The sequence below is a fragment of the Urocampus carinirostris genome, chromosome 5 (genome assembly GCF_059441175.1).
Source record: "Urocampus carinirostris isolate Australia breed hairy pipefish chromosome 5, RoL_Ucar_1.0, whole genome shotgun sequence".
Taxonomy (NCBI): Eukaryota; Metazoa; Chordata; class Actinopteri; order Syngnathiformes; family Syngnathidae; genus Urocampus; species Urocampus carinirostris.
The window spans coordinates 40,184,554-40,207,928 of record NC_142353.1 but is presented as its reverse complement, the minus strand read 5'-3'; the positions used below and the strand labels follow the sequence as shown (position 1 = coordinate 40,207,928).

General features: G+C 38.7%; 1 protein-coding gene across 2 annotated transcripts; it reads right to left on the bottom strand.

Annotated features, from left to right (window-relative positions):
* Positions 1-790: 790 nt before the first annotated feature.
* Positions 791-22,816, bottom strand: lhx2b (LIM homeobox 2b). 2 transcript variants are annotated; one of them, XM_088336823.1, is made up of 5 exons: positions 21,954-22,816; positions 20,286-20,488; positions 17,996-18,369; positions 12,762-12,967; positions 791-1,486 (listed from the first exon to the last, which is right to left on the bottom strand). In XM_088336823.1, exons 1-5 carry the CDS (start codon positions 22,134-22,136, stop codon positions 1,196-1,198), a joined length of 1,257 nt encoding a protein of 418 aa, XP_088192949.1. In that variant the 5' UTR covers positions 22,137-22,816; the 3' UTR covers positions 791-1,195. The 2 variants fall into 2 exon arrangements, with proteins under 2 accessions (XP_088192949.1, XP_088192948.1); XM_088336822.1 differs by having other exon boundaries at positions 17,996-18,372; positions 21,954-22,814.
* Positions 22,817-23,375: the final 559 nt, after the last annotated feature.

Here is a 23,375-nt window from a genome sequence, read left to right as displayed (position 1 = left end):
ACTGTCGGTCACCCCTCTCGAAGGGATATGACCAGGGTGGGTAGATAGATAGATAGATAGATAGATAGATAGATAGATAGATGGACAGATAGATGGATGGACAGATATATAGACAGACGGGCAGGCAGGCAGACAGACGGACAGACAGATATGGTTGACAATATTATCGCGGAGAAGAACAAACTAGTTTGATTTAGGGGTAATATAAAATTTAGTTTAATTAATTTTACACAGGGGTGGCACGGCAGATGAGTGGTTAGCATGTCCGCACAACAGTTTTGAGGTCATGGGTTCAAATCCAGCTACCAGTGCTTGTGTGGGTTTTCCCCGGGCACTCGGGTTTCCTCCGACATTCTAAAAACGTGCATGTCAGGTTAAATGGCTGGTTCCAAATTGGCCCTAGGTGTGAATGCGCGAGTGAGTTGTCTGCTTCTGTGTGTGCTGTGACTGGCTGGCAACCAGTTCAGGGTGTCCCCTGCCCACTGCCCGAAGATATCTGGGATGGGCTCCAGCACCCCGCAACCCTACTGAAGATAAGCAGTGCTGATGGAGATGTATAGTTTTCAACAGCCCTATTCAAGCATAAGAAATTGTTTATGCAGTTTGTGTATTATTGAAGACTAAGATTATTGTATTATTATTGTATTATTGTAGACTAAGATGAAGAATAATAATCCCTGAAAATACTCACAGGCACACACGCATGAGCCATGAAAGCTATCTTCTCTTCTGAGTTTTCATGCGTAATCTCGCATACGACGTGTGCAAAATAAACCATAAGCACATTGAATGAGCGGGTACTGTAACCTGGGTTTAATCACAGATTTTCCCAAAGGAAAAAAAATACAATCCATCTAACAATGACTTTTGAACAACAACATAAATACTGTGTTTGAAAAGTTGATTCCAAAAATGTAGCCATTTTCCTTCCCCTTTGACACTTTATGTAAACATTGAAAAATGCAAATAAGTCTTCTCCGTTCTCGACAAGACAACATCGAATTTACAACAACAGTCCTGTCTGTGAGGCTTTCAAAGTCTCCATTGGGCTCAGAAAAAAAAATAAGTGACCCTTTTCCTTTTATTCGTGTTACTTTGACTTCTCCGGATTTTAATGTTCGACGGAGTCACGGTTATTTTTAGATTCAGCAGGATGGAACAGAGGGAAGGTGTGGTTGAGGTCCGGTGGGGTCCATCAGAAAAGACTAGTTAGTGTGGTCTGGGACGGGCTCCTGCACTCGTGAACGTCCATGCCGCCTGCCACTGAAGTGAGCACGGAGGTGACCGTGGGCATCGTGGGGTTGGTCAGGTCTGTTAGGGTAGTGGGGGTACTGGAGGGACTCATGGAGGTATTGGAAATTTCCGAGGCGGGTCCCGACGGCGTGCCGCCCTGCAGAGTGGAGCCGTCGGACGTCTTGTCGGCGCCCGTGCTTTCCTGACGCAGAAGGTTCCTCCTGAATTTTGCCCGAGCGTTCTGGAACCAAACCTGCGAAGGGTGATAAGTGATAAGTTTATTTAGCTTGTTTCTGAATCTACAAAGGAGATTGCATAGGATGCTTGTTATTTTCACCATTATTCCTCTTGTTGTTTGAAATTTTGAATACTACGCATTGTTTGATGTCCACATCCTCTTTAGAACATGTTGGTCCCTCCTGTTCTCTTTGCAATTTCAAAATCAATGAAGGTTTCTCTTCTTATTTAGACTGCCTACTAGAGTAAAAACTTAACAGAGGCGCTCCTGTCACTATTTGAACTCAGTCCAATCAATCCCCTGTTGTCAGTCCGTCTGCGAATCTCCGTGTATTCTAGGCAAGCATTTTTCGACCCTGACTCACGCCTGTCCCGTTTTTTTGCTCCTGCTTGTCTCCCTCTACGACCTGTTTTGATCCCGACCACGTCTGCTCTCCCATCCCGACTGATGACCCGTTTTTGATCCCAACCACGTCTGCTCTTCCGTCCCGGCTTACGACTCGTTTCTGACTCCGACCACGTTTTGCTCTCCCAGTCCCAGCTACCGACCAGTTTTCCGCCCCCTGACACCGCCATTGCTCGCTACGGAAGATACACTTCCGTGTTCGGATCACAATCAGAGTACGAGAGCGACTTGATTCCCGCGCCCAGCGAACACCGGATCGTGGGCGCAGCCCTTCCTTTCTCTTTAAATCAAACTTGTGGTACACATCACGCAAGAGGGTCCTGTTTCCGTTCTGGTCTCGAAAAAATTAAACATGTTGCACCTTGAAAAATAATTACAATGGTATTGTTGAATAATTTCATTAACATTCATCAATACTGTAATTACCCCAAAAAATATATCTCCTAAATTCAATTTGTAGGGTTATACAACACTAATTCTGACTAAAAATGAATTTGGGAGAAATATATCTCATCTCATCTCATTAGCCGTACCGCTTATCCTTGTTAGGGTCGCGGGGGGGCTGGAGCCCATCCCAGCCATCTCCGGGCAGTGGGCAGGGGACACCCTGAACTGGTTGCCAGCCAATCGCAGGGCACACAGGGACAGACAACTCATTCGCTCATTCACACCTAGGGACAATTTAGACCGGCCAATTCACCTGAAATGCATGTTTTTGGAATGTGGGAGGAAACCGGAGTGCCCGGAGGAAACCCACGCAAGCACGGGGAGAACATACAAACTCCGCACAGGAAGTCTGGAGCTGGATTTGAACCCACGACAGGTTCCCATGACATGAACTGTGCCGCACAAGCGCTAACCACTGCGCCGCCGTGCTGCCGGAGAAATATATGTTATTTGATATTAAAGCAATGATAAATGTAATATTGATCGATTATTAACGATCATTGCTCTTTAAATAACTCTTAATTAAACTCTTGAGGGTGGCACGGCGACTGTGAGGTTAGCGGGCAGCCCGACGGTGCAGAGGTTCAGGGTTCAAGTCTAGCTACAACAGTCTCCCCGTGTGGAGTTTGCATGTTCTCCCCTGTTTCCTCTGGTTTCCTCCAACATTTCAAAGACATGCATGTCAGGTTAATTGGCTGGTTCAAATTTTCCCTAGGTGTGAATGAGCGAGCAAATGATCTGTCCCTGTGTGCCCAGCGACTGGCTGGCAACCAGTTCAGGGTGTCCCCTGCCTTCTGCCCGATGGGCTCCAGCACCCCCGCGACCCTACTGAGGATAATGGATGGATGGATGGATAAACCTTTGAGGGATGATTTTGATAATTAGCAAACACATTTTGGTGAAATGTTATTTTCAATTGACAGCGAAAACGAACAGTGTACAAAAACAATTACTTTAAAAACTTTTTTTTTCATTTTAAATGTAAATTAATTGATTTAGAGCTCAAATACTTTTAGCTTATTTTATATGGGCCTATTTTTTCGTCTTGTGAACCTTTATACTTTTTTTCAAATAGAATAGGAAAATACAATGCTTGAAATATGCTAAATTGTTTGATGCAGCAGATAAGATAATTTTGCTCTTTTTAAGAATTATTTTCATACGAGCGTAAATATATTAACACTTGATTCATTTTCGGGCCATTATGAGAATGGTATTTCAGGATATTATTAGTCCTACTGACAAAACGTTGTATGGTATTTTTTCTAACTTTTTTCATATTTCTATTTCCAAACACAAAACATACACATCAAGTATTCCTTAGTTAGTTAGTTAGTGTCATGATTTCTGATTGGAATAACCTGTGCCCGCTCCTTTAGTGCCAACTGCCTCGGACTTTGATTGGCTCCCTGTCCCTATTTATCCGTCCCCTTTTGTCAGTCGGTCTGCGAACCTCAGTGTATACTAGGCAAGCCTTTTCCGACCCTAACTCCCACCCGTCCTGTATTTTGCTCCCTTCTGTCTCCGGCTTTGACCCAATCTTGATCCTGACCACGTCTTCTTTCCTCTCCTGGCTTACGACTCGCTTCCGACCCCGACCACGTTTTTGCTCTCCTGTCCCGGCTACCGACCCGTTTTTCCGTTCCCGACACCGCCATCACTCCCCACGGAAGTTCCACTTCCGCGTTCAGAGCGACCTGCTTCCCGCGCCCAGCGATCATCGGATCGTGGGCGCAACCCCTTCCCGTTCTTCCAATAAAACTTGAGAGAAACGCAACGCAAGTGGGTCCTGTCTCCGTTCTGGTCTTGACAACAAATCAATATTCCTGAGTTCGTTAGTTAGTTAGATAGACAGTAAACATTTTCGGGACTCTCTTTATTTTCACATTCACACGAATTATAAAGAATACATACATAAAAAAATCTCACTATGAGGATCATAAATAAGCATTGATAAATCAGATTTCACATTTAAAAACAAATCTCCACAGAATATAAAATCACATTCAAGCAACGGTAGATACAAACGCCGATGCGCCGAAACTAAATCAAAGTATAACCTTGATAGCTGAGCTGAGACCAGCAAATGAAAACACGTAATTAGCTTTTTAACCATGCGTACTTTTCATCCAGGGCAAAAGTGTCATTGTTTCGAAGAGAGAAATGAAGATTTAGTTGCAAGCTCGCTCCGCGATTCTGTGCATCTCGCTTTAGGAGATGAATGCAACGCCTTTCAAGCGTGGGCTCTGTTATAAAACATGAGACTGTTTATCGAAGCGGGGATATATTTTCATTTGAAACACGTAAAGCCATTCAGCCAATCAATGGGATGCACAGAACATATGTAAATAGAAGCTACTATACGCTTACAAAATGCAAATAATAGAAACATTATTGCAGCTAATTAAAAATGCACACAATTAGCAACTAATTAGCAGAATCACATTTATTATCATTGTGTTGCTACGATGGAATTAGGGTTGCACTCCAGTTGGCAAAAAAATGAATGAAATGCTAATATTTAGCAAATATTATCCAGTAGCCAATAATGACAATAACAGTTAATGAACGTTATAATCATTTTAATTATAATTACATTATAATTAACAATGTTGATTTTCTGTCAAGGTGGCCGTTTTCGATGTAAATCTCTCAGAAATTCAGTCTAGTGAAAATAACTTGTTTTTATATTCCTAAATACAAAAACTATCTTTCACACAAACACACATAAAACAACGTTCCAATAATCAGTCTAATTATTTCTCTTGTATGTTTATCAATCTTATATTCTTTTATTGTGAAGTCGTGCTCATGTGTGTACTGTTTTCAGTGGCACATAATAAACCATGCCCGCCCTTTGGGCTCTCTCTTCCATTTTCAACCAACACGGGAGCCGTGAGTACTTTTGCTGCTGGTATCAGGATGTAGTTTTTAACAATATATGTATTTTATCTGTGTAAATACATCCACCAAAGAGTCTTAATTGTGACTATCTCTGACATTTTCTTACATCTACCATTTGTTATATCATTCAGACAATCATTTTCTCCCTCTCTGTACTTTGCCAATATTGTTTTTTTTGTTTTGGGATTTGAACAGGTGAATACTTGGACATTGTTTGAGCTCAACCTGTAATTTTTTAACTCCGCATACAGACACACACATACTTTTCCTGGTGGTTCTCACCGATTGGATTTGAAAGTTACTACATCCCCTCAGGTTATAGTTTCCTTGTTTTTGTGTGAATATTTTTTGTCTGTTACCAGGCAGTTTTGATTTTGACCACTACTAGATCAAACAGTTTTAATATTTTCGACTGCAGACATAGAATATTGGTACAATCACAGTATCCTGCCCTGTGTATAATTATTGTTGCTCGTTTTTGGAGTACAGAAAGGGGATGGAGTGAACTTTTGTAATTATTGCCCTAAACTTTTGCACAGTATGTTAAGTAAGGCATACTAAAGAACTAACAAGTACAGCGCGTCATACAGTTTTAAAACAATTTGGCTTTATTATTAATTGAAATACTTGTACATACCTTACTTTGTAAGTGTCTGTGTGTTCTTAAGTTTAATTGACTAAATAGGAAATACTGTATTAAGCTCATTCTGTCAGGACCAGAACGGAAACAGGACCCAATTGCGTGACGTTGACCACAAGTTCTATTGAAAGAGAGAGGAAGGGCTGCGCCCATGATTGGGTGTTCTCTAGGTGGTTTTTGCTTCTTTAATCCCTACACGACCAAATATTATGTAATATTGTGCACAAAATGACTTAAAGGAAAGGCGGGAATTGAACAAAAAAAAAATACCAAAATGAAAAAGTAGTGAAAAGCTGAGAAAAACAAACAAAAGGAACAGAAAAAATAAGGAAAATTTTAGAAAAAAAGCCAAAAAAAAGAAAAGAAAGAAACAAAAGAAAAAAAGTAAATAGAGAACAAAAATAAATAAGAAATATTGACTAAATAGGAAATATAGGAGAGCAAGTCGCTCTCGTACTCGGATTGCGATCCGAACACGGAAGTGGATCCTCCGTAGTGAGTGATGGCGGTGTCAAGGACGGAAAAACAGTTCGATAGCCGGGACAGCAGAGCAAAAACGTGGTCGGGGTCAGAAACGGGTCGTAAGCCGAGACTGGGAGACCAGACGTGGTCGGGATCAAAAACGGGTCTAAGTCGGGACGGGAGAGCAGACGTGGTCAGGATCAAAACAGGTCATAGACAGACGGGAGCAAAAACGGGACAGGTGGGTGTCAGGGTCGAAAGAGGCTTGCCTAGTATTCACTGAGGTTCGCAGACGGACTGACAAGAAGGGATTGACAGGACTGAGTTCAAATTGTGACAGGAAGCCAATCAGAACCCGCGACGGGTGGCGCCAAATGAGCGGGCACAGCTGAGTCACATCAGTAATCATGACACATTCTTGTCTTTTATGGTTTTACGTTTTTCTCTACTTTATGATCACAAACATGAACGCAATGCTGGCTTACAATATGCCGATATTGAACCAATTACATGTCACTAAACTTTCAGTCCATTGTTGCTCCAGGCCTGTGTGTCTTAAGTTTAGTGTTTGATATTTAGTGTTAAAATAAACCAGATTTTATCTTTGCAAAAAAGTATGCCATTGGTCAGTATCTTCAAAGATTCAAAGTGTTTATTATCATATGCAAAGCAAAGAACCACGATTCCCTGCACGATAAAATTCTTATTTTGCTGTTCCGGTTCTGACACATCTTACACTTCAATAAATTCATTTTTTTTATTTAAAATCCTTTAATGACATTAAATGATATTCTATTCATATCAAAGACAAACTGTTTTTTATTTAGCACCTCCTGGTGGTAAAAACACCCTTCATTTATTAAAAAAGACAATATTGATTTAAAAAATGAGCAAAAATACTCGTAGATTGCTAAATGTCCCTTTATTTTACATGCCGTGAGCTACACCAAGAGGGCGCTGACATGAATTGTTTGTAAAGGAGATTGCATCATCATCTCATCTCATCTCATTAGCTGCACCGCTTATCCTCAGTAGGATCGCAGGGGTGCTGGAGCCCATCCTAGCTATCATCGGGCAGTGGGCAGGGGACACCCTGAACTGGTTGCCAGCCAATTGCAGGGCTGCGTCATCATTATTTTGACTATTATACAGTACATCACTGTTCTTTGTTATTTTGTCCATTGTGCAATGTCTCCATCATTATCACTACCCTCTAATTTTCCACAGGTCTGAGCGTTCACACAAAGTCGGTGAGCAACGCTTGAAACAACAGTGAGCAACGGCAATCCCGAGTATGGCAACTAAATAATTATCAAACATGTCCAAAACTTGACATCAAGTTACATTTTGCTGAGTTTCCGGCAATGCAAAAAAAAAAAATCACTTTTGAATGAATTGACTGATGTATTATTGCAAAAGTTTTACGGCCTACAAACGTCATTTGTTTTTACAACAATTCTTTCAAAAGATTTTCATTTTTTTTCCTGGTATCTTTTGACGCATGATACTAACATTTTTGGGGGCTTATTTAGTCGGTTGCACGATACAGAACTGTATTTAATCACATTTTTTAGTGGAAGTACAATGTTGGCAACAAGATTGACTTGGTATATTTGGAAATTATTTGAATGCAACACAAACTTTTTCTTCTTTTTCCCTGTTTTTTTTCTATATTTTTCATTCCTTTAAAAAAATCTCATTGTGTTTATTTTTTCCTAGCTGTTACTTATGTATTTTTGTTCTCTATCTACTTTTTTTCTTTCGTTTCTTTCTTTTCTTTTTTTCTGGCTTTTTTCTGAGTTGTTTCCTTCTTTTTTCTCTTCCTTTTGTTTTTTTTCTCAGCTTTTCACTACTTTTTCATTGTGGTATTTTTTTTTTGGGTCAATTCCCGCCTTTCCTTTAAGTCATTCTGTGCACAATTTTACATAATATTTGGTCGTGTAGGGATTAGAGAAGCAAAAACAACCTAGAGAGCCGTTTGGGACCCGAAAGAGCCAGTTCTCTTTAGTGAGCAGAGCCGAAGAGGCCGGTTCTCGAAAAACTCTACTGACTTTACTTTTCAACTTCATTCGACATTGACTTCAAAATACCGCATTTAGAACACAGCGTCAGGAGAACCCGTGTATTTTTACCTTCATGCACTGTAACTTTGACTTAATTCGCTTCTTAATTAGCAATTTTGAGCCCTTATTTTTTTGCGCTGGCCAGATTTTCTTGTGCGCTGAGAATGTGCAGGCAGTGCGCGACTGCGCACGCGCGCAGCTTAGAGGGAACATTGGTAACTACCAATGTTGCTGTTCTTTAAACTCCACACCCATTAAGGCAAAAGTGCTTATCGTAACCTAGTAGATTGAAAGGGATAGTATGTATTATTTAGCGCCTCCGAGTGGTTCTAAAACATAATTTATTTAAATAAAAACAATATTGATTGGAACAATAGGCTAAATTACATAAACTATCATATTAATGTGTGTTTTTAAATACTTGTAGGTAGGGAAATTTGTCATGATTCAACATAAGATGAGGATCAACTCCAGGGAGCTGACATATTGGTCAGTCATCTTGTTTTGTACCCCTCAAAAAACTTTTCTAATTGTATCTTCTTTTCTTTTTTGCATTTTTTTCGTATCATTTGTTTCTGTTTTGATTTCCTTTTTTTTACTTCTATTTTTTCTGACTTCTTTTCCATTTTTCATCTTTATTTTATTCTTTTTGAACTCCCTTTTTTTCTTTAGTGTGCTTTTTTTTTTTTTTTTTTTTTAATTTTCTGTTTTTCTTTTTTTTCGTCATCTCTTATTTTCAGTTTTGTTCTTTCTTCTTTTTTTCATTCTGTGTTCCGTTTTTACTTTCCTTCTTCTAATTCTTCTCTCTTTTTCCTATGTTTTCTTTTCCCCTATAATTTTTATAGGTTTTTCCTTCGTCTTTCATTTTCTGTTTTTTTTTTTTGTTTTTTTTTTTGTTTTTTAACTTTTTATTTCTCACACCAATTTTATTCCACCATCTTACATCAACACAAAATATATACACTTGACACACTCATAAATAACAGAAGGAACAATAAAGAAGAAAAAATACTATTAATAGAAAAGAAGAATAAATGTTCATACAATACATCCATACAAAAAGAAATATATAAAAAAATAATAAATAAAAATATACACCCAAAAAAAAACAAAAAAAAAAAAAAAACATAATAAATATTTATTTTTTTGTTTTTTTTCACACCTTTTTTTATTTTTTGCTTTCATTCACAAAAGGCTGGGCAAAAAAAATAAATAAGAAAAACAGTGCATTTTGCTCACGTTGAATCTCAATAGTTTGAAGTTTTCCTTGTGCTTTTTAGAACCCGTTGTTTTGTTCCACTACACAATACAGCGACATCTACGGGAGAACTACTACTCTCTATCCCTTTAATAAAAAGAATGGGCTTGGGGGGGTGGGGCATTTAGAACAAGTTGGAATTTCTTATCAGAGGGTGAGGTCCATTCCTGTTCTCCTCGCAAGTTCAAAATCCATTGATGTCTTATCTCTTTATTTTGCATGTCTACAAAACGATCTGCCCGCTATGATGCGGCTACGCATACGTGAAAAATGAAAAGATAAATGCTGCGATTTGGTCACTTTGAGTTCCTGTAGTCTGTATTCTTCTTTGAGCTTTTTAGGACTGTTTTTTCAGTCGCACTGCAGAATACAGTGCCATCTAGTGGCCAATAATGACACAGTGTCCCTTGCAAACCCTGTTTTTTCTTAAGCATGTGTGCCACTGAGCGCTAGTGAAGGAATCCTGCTTGCAGCCGTGGGAAACAAGCAGGGGGTGGCTTTTGTAGCAGCACATCAGCCGGCGTGAAAACTTGAAAGCATCAAAGCAAAACGACTGCTTTGTTTTTCCGCCAGCGTTAATTAAAACAGCAGGACGAATTGTCAAATTGTCTCGTCCCCGGGACGATTTTAGCGCTCGTCTGCGGAATTGCCTTATAATCTCTCTCTTCTGTTACATTAAAAAGCCGTTGTTTTTCATCCCTCGCTCCTCATCTCATCACTTGATGCCCTTGGCAGGTTTCACGCTTACTCTTTTAGGAAAATTGTCATGTTAGAAATGGATGCTTCGATTTAGGTATTACAAATATTTTTTGAATGCATGTCATATCAATTTTTCAGAGTTCCGCTTTGCTTCATTTTAGGACAAACCATAAAGGGGGTTTGTTTGGATCAAAATAGGGCCTGCGGGCCGAATGTGGCCAGTGAGAAAGCATTTTAAGGCCCTTGAGATTATCTGTATTCATTATTGTACCAGGCAGCACGGCGGCGCAGTGGTTAGCGCATGTGCAGCACAGTTCTTGGGAACTTCCTGCGTGGGTTCGAATCCAGCTCCAGACTTCCTGTGCGGAGTTTGTATGTTCTCCCCGTGCTTGTGTGGGTTTCCTCCGGGCACTCCGTTTTCCTCCCACATTCCAAAAACATGCATTTCAGGTGAATTGGCCGGTCCAAATTGTCCCTAGGTGGGAATGAGCGAGTGAGTTGTCTGTCTCCGTGTGCCCTGTGATTGGCTAGCAACCAGTTCAGGGTGTCCCCTGCCCACTGCCCGATGATTGCTGGGATGGGCTCCAGCACCCCCGCGACCCTACTGAGGATAAGCGGTGTAGCTAATGAGATGAGATTATTGTACCATACCCAAAGAATTACTGTATATTTTTCTTCTCGAAGGAAGTGATAGCTGTTTGCACTTTTTTTTATTGTACTTCCATTTGAAAATATTTTTTAACAGAAGGTTTCATTTGAAGGAATGTTAGACATCGCTATTAAAATGTTTTTTGATTGAAGTCTATTTTACTTACTTTTGCCAAAAAGGAAACGTAATAACGTGTCATATTCTTGTTATTGGGATTTTTACATCAAATTATTTTTTCTTGTGTGTGTGTGGAAAGTTCTAGATTCAGAAACAGGCATAGAAAGTATGTCACGGTTGCCATGGCGCCCAATTGGTCCCGCCCATGTGGCGCGAGCTGCGGCTCGTTGACAGATTGGCTTTCCTGCTATTTAAACCCAGTCCCGTCACTCTCCTTTGGTCAGTCCGTCTGTGAATATCCGTGTATACGAGGCAAGCATTTTTCGACCCTGACTCCCGCCTGTTCCGTTTTTGCCCCAATTTTTGCTCCCGTTTGTCTCCACCTGTTTAGATCCTGACCACGTCTGCTCTCCCGTCCCGGCTTACGACCTCTTTTGTCCTCGACTACGTCTACTCTCCTGTTCTGGCTTATGACTCGTTTCCGATCCGACCGCGCCTTGCTCTCCCAGTCCTGGCTACCAACCCGTTTTTCCGTCGCTGACACTGCCATCGCTCGCTACGAAAGATCCTCTTCTGTGTTCGGATCACAATCTGAGTACGAGAGCGACTTGCTGCCCGTGCCCAGCGAGCACCAGATCTTGGGCACAGCCCCTCCTCTCTCTTTCAATAAAACTTGTGGTAAACGTCACGCAAGTGGGTCCTGTTTCCGTTCAGGTCCTGACAAAATATATATAGAATGGAATCTGTTTGTTAGGTAATCAGTAGGTACAATCAGGTTCCTATGCATTGTTTATTGACATGTTCAACGTTCAATCAGTGTGGTCTTCGGCTTGCGGCCTTTCGATTATTTTCCGATAATGTTTAATAATTAAACTTCGTGTGGCGCCAGCTGCGGCTCATTGACAGATTGGCTTTCCGTCTTTTTAAGCTCAGTGCTCTCATGTTTCCTTTGTCAGTCCGTCAACGGACCACTTCCCCGCAAGACGTGGGTTCTGACTGAGTCCTGTTTTCCTGTTGGTATTTCCTGTCCGGTATTGTTCCCGTTTATTATGTCCTGTTAAATATCGGTTTCCAGTTTCGTTCCTGTCTATATTTGTCCTGTTTATCATTCTCTCCAGTTTTCGTTCCCGTCTAGTTAGTCCTGTTTTTTTTCAATATCCTGTTTCATTTTCAATCCTTCCAGTCCCTTCCTGTCCGGTATCGACCCCATCAGTTTGATACCTGCTCGGGCAATTGGAATCGATCTTGTCGGTCTCTAACTTCCTGTCTTTCAACACCAGACCGCTGCCTAACGTGCATGACTCCCCATTTCCCGTAAAATAAAAGGCTTGTGTGAGAAACGTCACGCATTTGGGTCCTGATCCTGTTCTGGTTCTTGACAATTTTGACATAACGAAAGTAAAGGCATGGTTTATCCTAAACATTATCGCACAAAAGAATATTAGGATGATAATTTCTATGAGCATTTTGTCTCAGAACGTAACTTTTTAAGTGTTTCAATTATATAAATGACTGCAGATTACCTGCAATTGCAAATAGATATAGCAGCATTTAGTGGCTAGCTGTAAGACTAAAGGGGGGGATTTTCTAACTTGGACCCAAAAGTTAATGTGTTTCTTTGTGTCTTTCAGTTTCGGTACGCTCACCTGCAAGACCCTCTTAGTGAGGCCGGTCTTCTGTGCGAGCTGCTTGAGGTCCTTGGCGTCCGGGTTGTGGTTGATGGCGAAGTAGGACTTCATGGTTCGCAACTGGTGGTGCTTGAAGGAAGTCCTCATGCGTTTGGTCTTCTGACTGGAGCTATACTGGGAGTCGCGATCCATGGACTCGCTGTCGTTCTCGTTGCAACTCAGAGCTGCGGGCCAGCGGGGAACGAAAGGAAGTCGTTATTACGCAGCGGGGGCGCTGATTTCATCATTAGTCATCACCATGGGCGGAACCGGCCCGTTTTTGGAGGTTGCCAAGCACCCCCAAAAGTATAGCATTTTAAGAACTCTCTTTTCCTTAATAAAGGACAGGATATGCTTAAAAACGATTAAAAACGCCAGATGAAATAGTTACCCGCTCGTCTTTTAATTGGCTAGCGGCATAGCGGCAGAGTCTGTGGAGGCTCCAGTGTATTACAGTGTGAGTATGTTATTCAGCGGTGACATTGAACAACTATTTTACCACACAATGCCATGAGTTTGTAATCATGAAATGAAATGAAATGAAATGATCTGCATTTATATAGCGTTTTTCAAGTCAAGACTTCCCAAAGCGCTTTACAGTGTGCTCCACATTTCCCAATAGCGGCCTTGCAGCCATGTAAGGCGCTAATCTGCTTATTGGGGGTATTAGAGGTTCAGTGTCTTACCCAAGGACACTTCGACATGTAACACGGAGGAGCCGGGATTCGAACTGTGATCTCTTGATCCCAAGACGAGCGCTCTACCTCCTGAGCCACTGCCGCCCCATATGACATATCATCAACATAATAATATGTCAGTCCCGATTTTAGCTGCGTTGATTCAAATCCAACAACGATCAGCCTAGCTTAATTTTTACGTATATCTACGTGTGTAGTCACCCTCCAAGCACCAGCATGGGATATCACATTTCTTTTCTGTAAATAGCACAGAGGAGAGTCTATTTCCCACACCTTTTGGCTCTACTTTTACTGAGACAGCATACCTGTCAACCTGTACGTTTTTGCCGTACAAATTACGTTTATTATGAATTTTAAGACGTGTACGACGTACAAGAAAATCCACACGGAAAAAACGCAAATTTGTCAAATATGGGTGCCATCTGGTATACACCGACTATCACGAAAGAGCAAATCAATCAAGTCAAATGAGTTTACCGCGGTATCCTCTATCTCTGTATCGTTTTTTTCCGTTGCAAACGAAGCGGGCAGTTTGATGCTACTGTGCGTATGCATCTGCTGCCTGGGGATTTCCCATCATGCATCATTCCGTGGTCGTTGTGTAGTGAAAGGAAGTCTGTCTCTTTTTAGAGAACCGGCTTTTTTCGCTCAACTCATTAAAGAGAGCCGGCTCTCAAATGGCTCACTTGCTTTGATGCATTATATTGGGAACTATTATGTTGTATAAAGAAGTTAAGAAAAAAGGAAGTATAAAAGGAGAAAATGAAAAGGTTTGTGGTTATCCATTTAATCAGTATATTACTAACACTAATTTAACGCAGAAAATGAATTAATAATTTGGATGAGTAGTGGCTCAGGAGGTAGAGCGCTCATTTTGGGATCAAGAGATCGCAGTTCGAATCCCGTCTCATCCGTGTTACATGTCGAAGTGTCCTTGGGTAAGACACTGAACCCCTAATACCCCCAATAAGCAGGTTAGCGCCTTACACGGCTGCAAGGCCGCTGTTGGGAAATGTGGAGCACATTGTAAAGCGCTTTGGGAAGTCATTGACTTGAAAAGCGCTATATAAATGCAGATCATTTCATTTCATTTTATTTGAAAATTCTACTTAATTATATTTGCATGTATCTTTTCCTTCTACAGTGATTGTCCAAGTTATTTCATTTTTGAATATTTTTATAATAAACCTCATTAATGTCGAGCTACTCAGTATCTCACAACAAAATGTAAATTAATAATATATATGACATAATCAAACACATGTACAATATAACACGTTAAACTACATAAACACGTTTGAAAAAAAAATATGGTGTAAGATTATTTTGTATTTTGTAAGGGAATTGAGCCGTGGACGTTGACAGGTATGAGACAGTGTCTTTTTACTGTTTATTTTGTTTTCTAACGGTAATTTTAATATCTCAAATCAACTAGCTCCAACTGGACACGTTGGTCGCACTTCCATATTTTTTTCCCCGAACCTTGTCACGCAGCATCTCCTTTTCCTCCCTCCTAGTCTTTACCAAAAGGAGGTGCTAGCCAGACTCGCTTGCATTTGTCCCAGTCTGCAAATATCTTGGCAACTGTTAAAGTGTTGCTGCGTGCATAACAGTTCAATATCATAAGGCTGCAAATGATGACTATCAAGCACTTCTCTTAATGAGTCGATAAGCGCCACGCAGGACAAATGTCTGCTGAGGGGAAACAAGGGAAAAAGCATATGCTTCTGTTTTTTTCTGTCCTTAAATCAAAAGCAATATCTATATGTGTTATCTCTCTTAATTTCAGTTTTGTGCAACTTTAAGTGAATTCGTGCAGAACTGAACTCACGCATGACACGTGTGCTTTTTGCTTATACAGGTGAGAACTTGTTTGCAGTTTCAGATTTTGCACACTAGAGGACGCGCTTGCATGTTGGAATAGAATAGAATAGAATAGAATAGAATAGAATTTAAAGGCATTGTAACAAGTCAAATGCACAAAACAAACCAAAAAGTGCCATCCTGATGGTGCAAGAACATTTACAAGACAAAATACTAAAGTTTAAGCTAATAAGTTAAGGGCTATAGTATAAAAATAAGTAATATTACATAGAAATAAACAATGATAAAATAAATAATTGTACACGTAGGTTTTGATCCACTGCGTTAAAATGTGTATTTAAAAACTCCAAACAATAAATTAAAGTGACAAATTGTCCCTAAATACTAAAGTGTAATCTATGACTATCCAGGTTTGTATTAGTTATCTCTTACTGTTTTAAAATAGCATTGTTTTAACTATATATTGCACTATTATATTTAATATTATATTGCACTGATACGATCCCAAAACTGTAAGTAAATACCCTATGTAAATATCTTCTGCCTCTACATGGCCACCCTTTCTTATGTAAAAATTGTACAAATTATCGTTTTAATTGTTTTTTTTTTATCCTTACAGTTAAATGTGACTCTGGAGTGCTGCGTCCAATTTTGTTGTCACAATATGTTCAACCCATTTTGTAACAATGATAATATAGTCTATTCTATTCTATTGTATTATATTGTATTCTATTGTATTCTATTGTATTCTATTCTATTCTAATCTATTCTATTATATTCTTTATGTATGTAATAGGTGTGTGGTAGTTTGAGGTACAAAAAAATTGTTTTGAGTACTGGGTTTCTGTTGTTGTGATTATAATAAGGATTTTATCATTTATACTTTACAAAAAAATATTAAACTTTCCATTTTTAAAAATATATTTCCGAAAATATTTGTTTGACATCTAAACAACGAGTAGTAATTTTCTGCGCATATGGTGCCATTTAAATTCCGTTTGTCCGTCATAGTTTTAGTTTTTTTAAATTGCGTTCATGTTTTGTATGTTACGTTATGTTATGACTAGTTTATGACAAAATCAATGCAATAAAAAGGGGCATTACAAGCAGACTATTATGCGTCTTTTTCAGTGAATAACTCCCTCAAACTCAACACTTTCTCTTTCTAGCAACATGTTTTGGGCCCCGTCCCAATGCAAACGAATCCAACAGAGTGTGTGTTATTGTGTGAGAGTGTCTTATTGTGTAAATGTGTGTGTTTGAAGGTGGAGGGGGTGCAGACGTCTATAGAACCAGACAAGTGGAAAGGGTGGATGCAGGAGGAACTTGGAGTGGGGGGAAAAAGTTTCCCATTTGCACAAAAACTAAAGTTTAAAATAAAGGATCATGTTTTGAACTGAAACCATTTCTTGTAAAAGTTCGTTTAGTGATCACATTCGGGTATGAAATGTTGCAGAATAAACATGTTTCCTGCACTTAAAATGAAGGAAACAATGTATTCTGCAATCGGATTTTCCTAATTGATGATGCATATTAATGGTTTATGCCGGTCTGTTGTGACTTTAAAACAGGAGTGGGATAATTTTTCGAGTCGGGGTCTGCTTTGGTTTATAAAAACACGCATAGTGGGACGGGCCAGCGAGGAAAAAAAGCAAACTTAAGTATTTATCTTTTGTTAATAACGATACTCTTAAAATCCGAAATCTGAGAAAAAGAAAATTAAATTAAGCCAATCCATGCTCGTTCGTTTGCATGTACCTGCACACGTTATGTTACATTTCCTATTCGTTCAAAACTCTACAGTTCCATAAAATTGGTTTCGAAATCCTTATGAGATACAATTAAATATATTTACTGACGAATAAAAACTTTTATTAAAGTAATAGCAAAATATCATCTCCCTTCTAAGCATTAAATTTGACATTTTGTATTTAAAAACTCAATCTAATTTTTAATTGCATAAAATCAAATATTTTGATAAATCAAATTAATTTAAAAGTGCAATTACAGAAAAAAATAGACAGCTATTTGACTATTGATCATGAGTGTAATGAAAAATTGTATAAGAACACAAGAAGGGACTCGAGATTCGAAAGACAGCAAAATATATATTTATACAACTTTTTGTTAGTAATATTTTAGACATAAATATTAGACTAAATGATTTGATAACTTAAAAGTAGTTTTTTTCTGTTTTTAAATTGTGTCTTTAATCCATGTTAGTTCAATCCTGTTGCCTTAAACACCGGCCCTGTGACTTCTATTTCCAGTTAGATAACATTGTGATTGTTTGTTTCCTCAAATGTTCTCTGGTTGATAAATAGTTGTCAGCAAATGCAGCTTTGGGAAGGTGCTTAGCTTTGGTGACATCCAGTGGACACATTTGAAACTACAGGTCATTGTTTGGCGATGTGCCTGATTTTTCTCCTTTACTTCTCTCAGCTTTTTTGGGAGGCCATATTAATTCTGTTGGAGGGCATTATCCGCCCCGCAGTCCGTAGTTTTCCTAGAGCTTTTATTAATAAAATATTGCTTTTTGGGTGGAAAAGACGAAAACGTAAAAGATAGCTGTGACTTCGTGGAAAGTTTGAAGGCCTTTCATAATGATAAAAACATGCAGAAGTACAGTAATTTATCATGCCATACTAACACAAAAATTATGATTAAAAAAATATTTTCTTTTAGTCTTACCCGCATTATACGCAGCCAATTCTGCCCCAGGACCTGGACTCTTCCTCTTCCTGGGCCGACCTTTCTGCACCGTCCCCACTCCGTTGAAGTAGGATAATCCTAGCGCGTTATTGGTAGGGCCCAGGCCCTTGTGGGGCCCCACCATGTCCGAGTGGTTAAAATGGGTCTGATAGTCTCCCTGGATGAGAGTCTCAAAGTGCAGTCGACAGTAGACCAGACTGTCTTTCATGCCAAAGTGGTCCCCTGTGGTCAGCATCTTGCTGCACGTCGTGCAGGTAAAGCAGTTGAGATGGTAGACCAAATCCCGGGCCCTCATCACCATCTCCGAGGCCGAGATGCCTAGATGGCACCGAGCGCATCTCTGCACCGAAAATCTTCTGCGGGCAACACAGAAACTCCATCAGCGGCTGGACATGGACACCGCAGTGCACTTGTGAACAGTCGAAAGTGTTTTTTTTTGTTTTTTGTTTTGAGGTTGGCAAACATTTTTTCAGTAAAAGTTTGCTAGATTATGTTTTGTTGGAATTTAGAGCATAGGCCTTAATAAATAGTGCCTCCTGGTGGTTAAAAGTACTTCATTCAATTAAAAAAACTCTCATAATTTAAAGCTTGGGTGGGCAAAATACAACTCGCGGGCCACATGCGGCAAGGCAGGCTTTTTAATCCGGCCTGCTGAAAGAGAATGGTCAAACTATAATAAGAATATGTATATGAGCAAAGGAAGCACTATTAAGACAATGTTTTTGGGCCATTATCTTCTCAATGTCCCTTTGTCAGTTGACCCCAAAATACTTCAGCAGAAATAAAACAAAAATAATATAAAAAATCTACTAAAAAAATAATTTTAGTGCTTAAAAACAGGGACCTAATAAATGATTTTGCTTTCATTCTGTAAGAAAAATAGGAAATACCTTTGAACTACTGAAATTCTACAAAAATACTCTTTCAGAAACACTACTCCAGAAATATGATTACATATATACTACTATATTAATACTTGAAAAATACTAACCCAGAAATACTACAAAACACTGTAGAAATACAACTACAGAAATAACAGAAAATACAACTAGAGTAATACTACAAAAATATGATTACATGAATACTACAGAAATAGTAGAAAATGCAACTAGAGTACTACTACAAAAATACTATTACATGATTACTACAACAATACCTCGACTACAAATATAGTAAAAAACAATACAGAACTACTACTACAAAAATACTACAATACTACAACTCATTATACCCATAAATTGTTTTTTCCTCTTCATTGTTCAACTGCCATTATTAAATAATAATATAATAATAATAATAATTTCCTTTGTATTGTCATTCTTTGTAACAATGTACACAGAACGAAATGTCGATACACCTGACCCGTTGTAGCGAGCCGATGCAGCCGCAGCCAACAGAGGGCGCCGCCATTTACTAAACGTGTTTACTCAAAATAAATATTAATTAAACTATGTATATTTTTGCTACATTTGTATTATACACTTGAACACATTTAACACCGATAAGAGTGCATTTAGAAAACAAACAACAGATATTTAAAGTCCCAGTGCGTAATGTTTGACCACTAGATGGTGTACTGATGATGATGATGGCACTGTCTAATGCGAATGAAAACCAGTGCCAAGTGGGCAGCATAGCAGCAAGATGCCAGACAAACATGGCGGGGACCTTTCAGTAGGGTTTCTACTATGTTAAAGAAATACAAAATTTCTTAATCTATGATTTCCTTATCAGCCTTTAGAATGATTTTTTTTGCCTGGATTTTTAAATCAGATTATTTTTTAACGGAACACTTTACACTACACGCTGTCCCTTTAACAAATAATCTTTAATGGGTTTTACACTGCACACGTTATTATATAAACTCTGAACTCCCCAGTGTTATTTTTTTTATCAACACCAAGGGTGTGACTTCCACTTGACTAACACTTCTTAGTGAAGTGTTGTGTGAAACAATAACTGTTATAAGAGTTAAATGTATTTTAAAATATTCTCGACATTCAGTGTGCATTTTACACTCTGGAGAAATGAATATAGAATTACTGCAGGTAGTGTTAAAATTGACTCTGTAGGTGTTTTATTGACACTGGTTATTTTACTGCACCGTCGAGGTATAGTATTTATGACTCTTTTGGCATATACAGTACAAAAATAAATAAAAACATCAGCGAGCTATTTTCAATTATTTACAAATTATTTCAAACCAATGCACAAAAAGTTGTATATCATTAAAAAAGTGCCTTATAGTCGTGCCGCATGGCCTTCCTACCTGTAATAATCCTCCTTGCAATAAATGCTGCCGTCCTTGCTGAAGCAGGTGAGTTCCGATTCCAGGTTAAGTTTGCACTCGCAGCATTTCAAGCATCGCATGTGCCACTGCTTGTCCACGGCCAGCAGGTAGTAGCGGTCGGCGATTTTTCTCCCGCAGCCCGCGCACAAGGCCACGCGTTCGCTGGTCACGCACGGCGTGGCCTGCGGGGTGCACGCATAAACGTAAGATTGAATACATGCACAAACATAAGCGTGGATACATACACAAAAACACACACAGGAGGACAGGGCACGTTTGAGGGTTTTGAGTATTGCTTGGAAATTGAAATAGCATCGGAAAACGCAATATATTCGTTACGTGTTTGGTTTATACATATAATAGAATGGTAATAAGAAAATTGTATTAATACAAATAACAATATGTGTCCAGTTTAATCATAACTTCATTTTTATGATATAAAAATAATTAAAAGAAGAAAAACAATATAATAAATATGTAATTGTTATTGTTGAAGCAAAACGATTTGAGATCGAAAGCTATTATTTTGAAAAAAAAAAAAAAAACAGGGAACGCTCAAACATGGATGAGAAAAAAATATTTTGCTTCTAATACCTTGTTATAATAAGTGGATTTCATAATTTGATGAATGTGAAAAGCTTTTTAGACTGCCAAGTGGACGAGACCAAGACAAACACCGGCTTTTTCCTGTAAACACTTTTTTTCCTTTTTTTCTCAATTCTGTATCGAAGTTGTTGATTTTCTAACTCATTATAACTTTATATTTTTACATGAGCTGAAGGGGAAAATGTCAATGAATCGATCTACATAAAAGATGATTTATAGAATGCATGACTAAAATGCACTATAACAATTGTATTTTTTATCATGAAAACGAAATCAACAAAATTACCTTTTTGTCAATTAAAAATGAATTTTTTCTTTCATTTCAAATTAAATGTCGATTAATTAGTATTTATTCTTCCATTTCAAGTTAAATAGGCGATAATTGTATATGTCATTACTTTGTAAGTTTGCTAGGTACATCTCGTAATCATAACTTTATGTGTGTGTTTCAATTCTATATGCAGAATTACACTGATATATATTTAGGAGTGTGTGTGTTTATTTATTCCTCAATTTATAGTTTTAAAAATACGCCGTTTTCAATTCTATTCACCCTTTTATTATTATTATTAGTGTTAATGTTCTATTTACTAATATACAATTAGTATTGGTTGTTAAAATAGTGGCAAATTAATTAACACACATTTGTACCACTCCTTATTCAACATTTAGAATTTACATACTGTATTGAGGTTTGTTTGAATAAAACATGTTCGAATTAGTGTTTTCATATTGTTTTCAATTATTTTATTTAGTAACCCAGTATTATTTGACCGCCTTCTTCTTTATTTTAACTAAATTTCTTTGTGGCTTTTTATTCCGACCCAGCACAAAAAACAACAACCTCAACCACGAATTAATAAAGTGCAAAAGAAATTATTGTTTAATGCAAAATATATTGCATTAGCATTTGTTCGAATAGTGTATGCTTGTAAGTGCCTTCCCCTATTCCATTTTTAATCATGTATTAATTAATATTAGGCATAAAACACTCACAAGGTGCTGAAATACGTGGAAAAGAATAAACTGTATGTTCCCTACCGTCTCAGTCTCGCCCATATCGATAGCTGAGCTGATGGCGGCTGACTCGCTTTTTCCTCTCCTCTCGATTTCTTCCACCACGCCGTGCACGTCGCCTCCGGGGAGGCCGTGAAAAAGCATCGTAGCGGCCGACGGGAGAATATTATAACTATTCTCTTCGGTTCGAAAAGCCAAGATGTCCATCAGAAGAACTCTGCGCAAAGAAGCCACTTGCAGTTCCGTGCGTTATTCTTTTTCTTGATTTTTTGTTCCACGTTGACGTGACAAGTTGAAAATCCAGGATGAGGAAACGAGAGGGGATTGGATATGAGTTATTTTCGCCACTTTTCATCTGCTATTGGAAAACATTTCACGGATATTTTTCGTTTTAATAAATGTTATTAAACCGATTTAAAAAAATCCGCCGTGATATCAAACGAACTAAACTGCTTTTGGTTCTGATGTGCTCTTCAGAATCGAAATTGCAGTCTCAAAATGCCTCCAGAGGACAAAATGACTCAGTAGATGTTGAAGATAAGCGGAGGAGACTCCCAATAAAAAAATCCAATTCGGTGCGTAATGCTTCCTTCTTCGCTCCCTCTCCTTTAAAGTCAAATATCTTATATCAATCTACGATGACATTTTTTGGATACAAAAAAATACGCGTGATGGAGTTTCCTTCACGCTCTCCTGTTTACGTTGCAGTGAAGTTAAGAGGCCGCATAACATGTGCGTAAAAGGAAGGAGGAGTGTCTCTCCTTGTTTCTTGCCCCCCCGCCCCCCTAACCCTCTTTCTCACGTTCACTTTAGACTCCCGCTCCTTATCAACGAGGCCCCCGTGCGTCATGACGCACCGGGTGAGTTCATTGGCTCCAAGCGGCTTCGACTTACTTCAACGATTTATTCCTTTCGTCGAGTCTGGATTGGAACGCGTAAATCGACGCGCACATGCGCACGCGCAAGCAAACGGAGTTAACCGGGAGCTCGAATTCTGCAAAGAAATAAAAGAGGCTGGCTGCGCTCACGGAACTGGTCTTTTGGGACCTTTTGAGCGCGTGACGCGCGTAAAAGTTTCTCCTAGCGACGTCACCATGGCAGCAATACTTGTGGGATGATGAATATATTTTTTAACCTCGTGAATTTTGCCCCACCCAACAATTAGATAACAACTATTTGGGGTAGTCAACTTCAAACGCCATATATATATATATATATATATATATATATATATATATATATATATATATATATATATATATATAGTCAAGTAAAGTCAAGTCATGTTTATTTGTATAGCCCTTAATCACAAAGAGTCTCAAAGAGTGCACAGATCAAAGATTATTGCAAACTACAGACTATTATGACACCATCCCCTCATGTAAAACCTACATGAGGGCTAATAATACACAGATATTATCAACATAAAACATAAGAGAGAGCAAG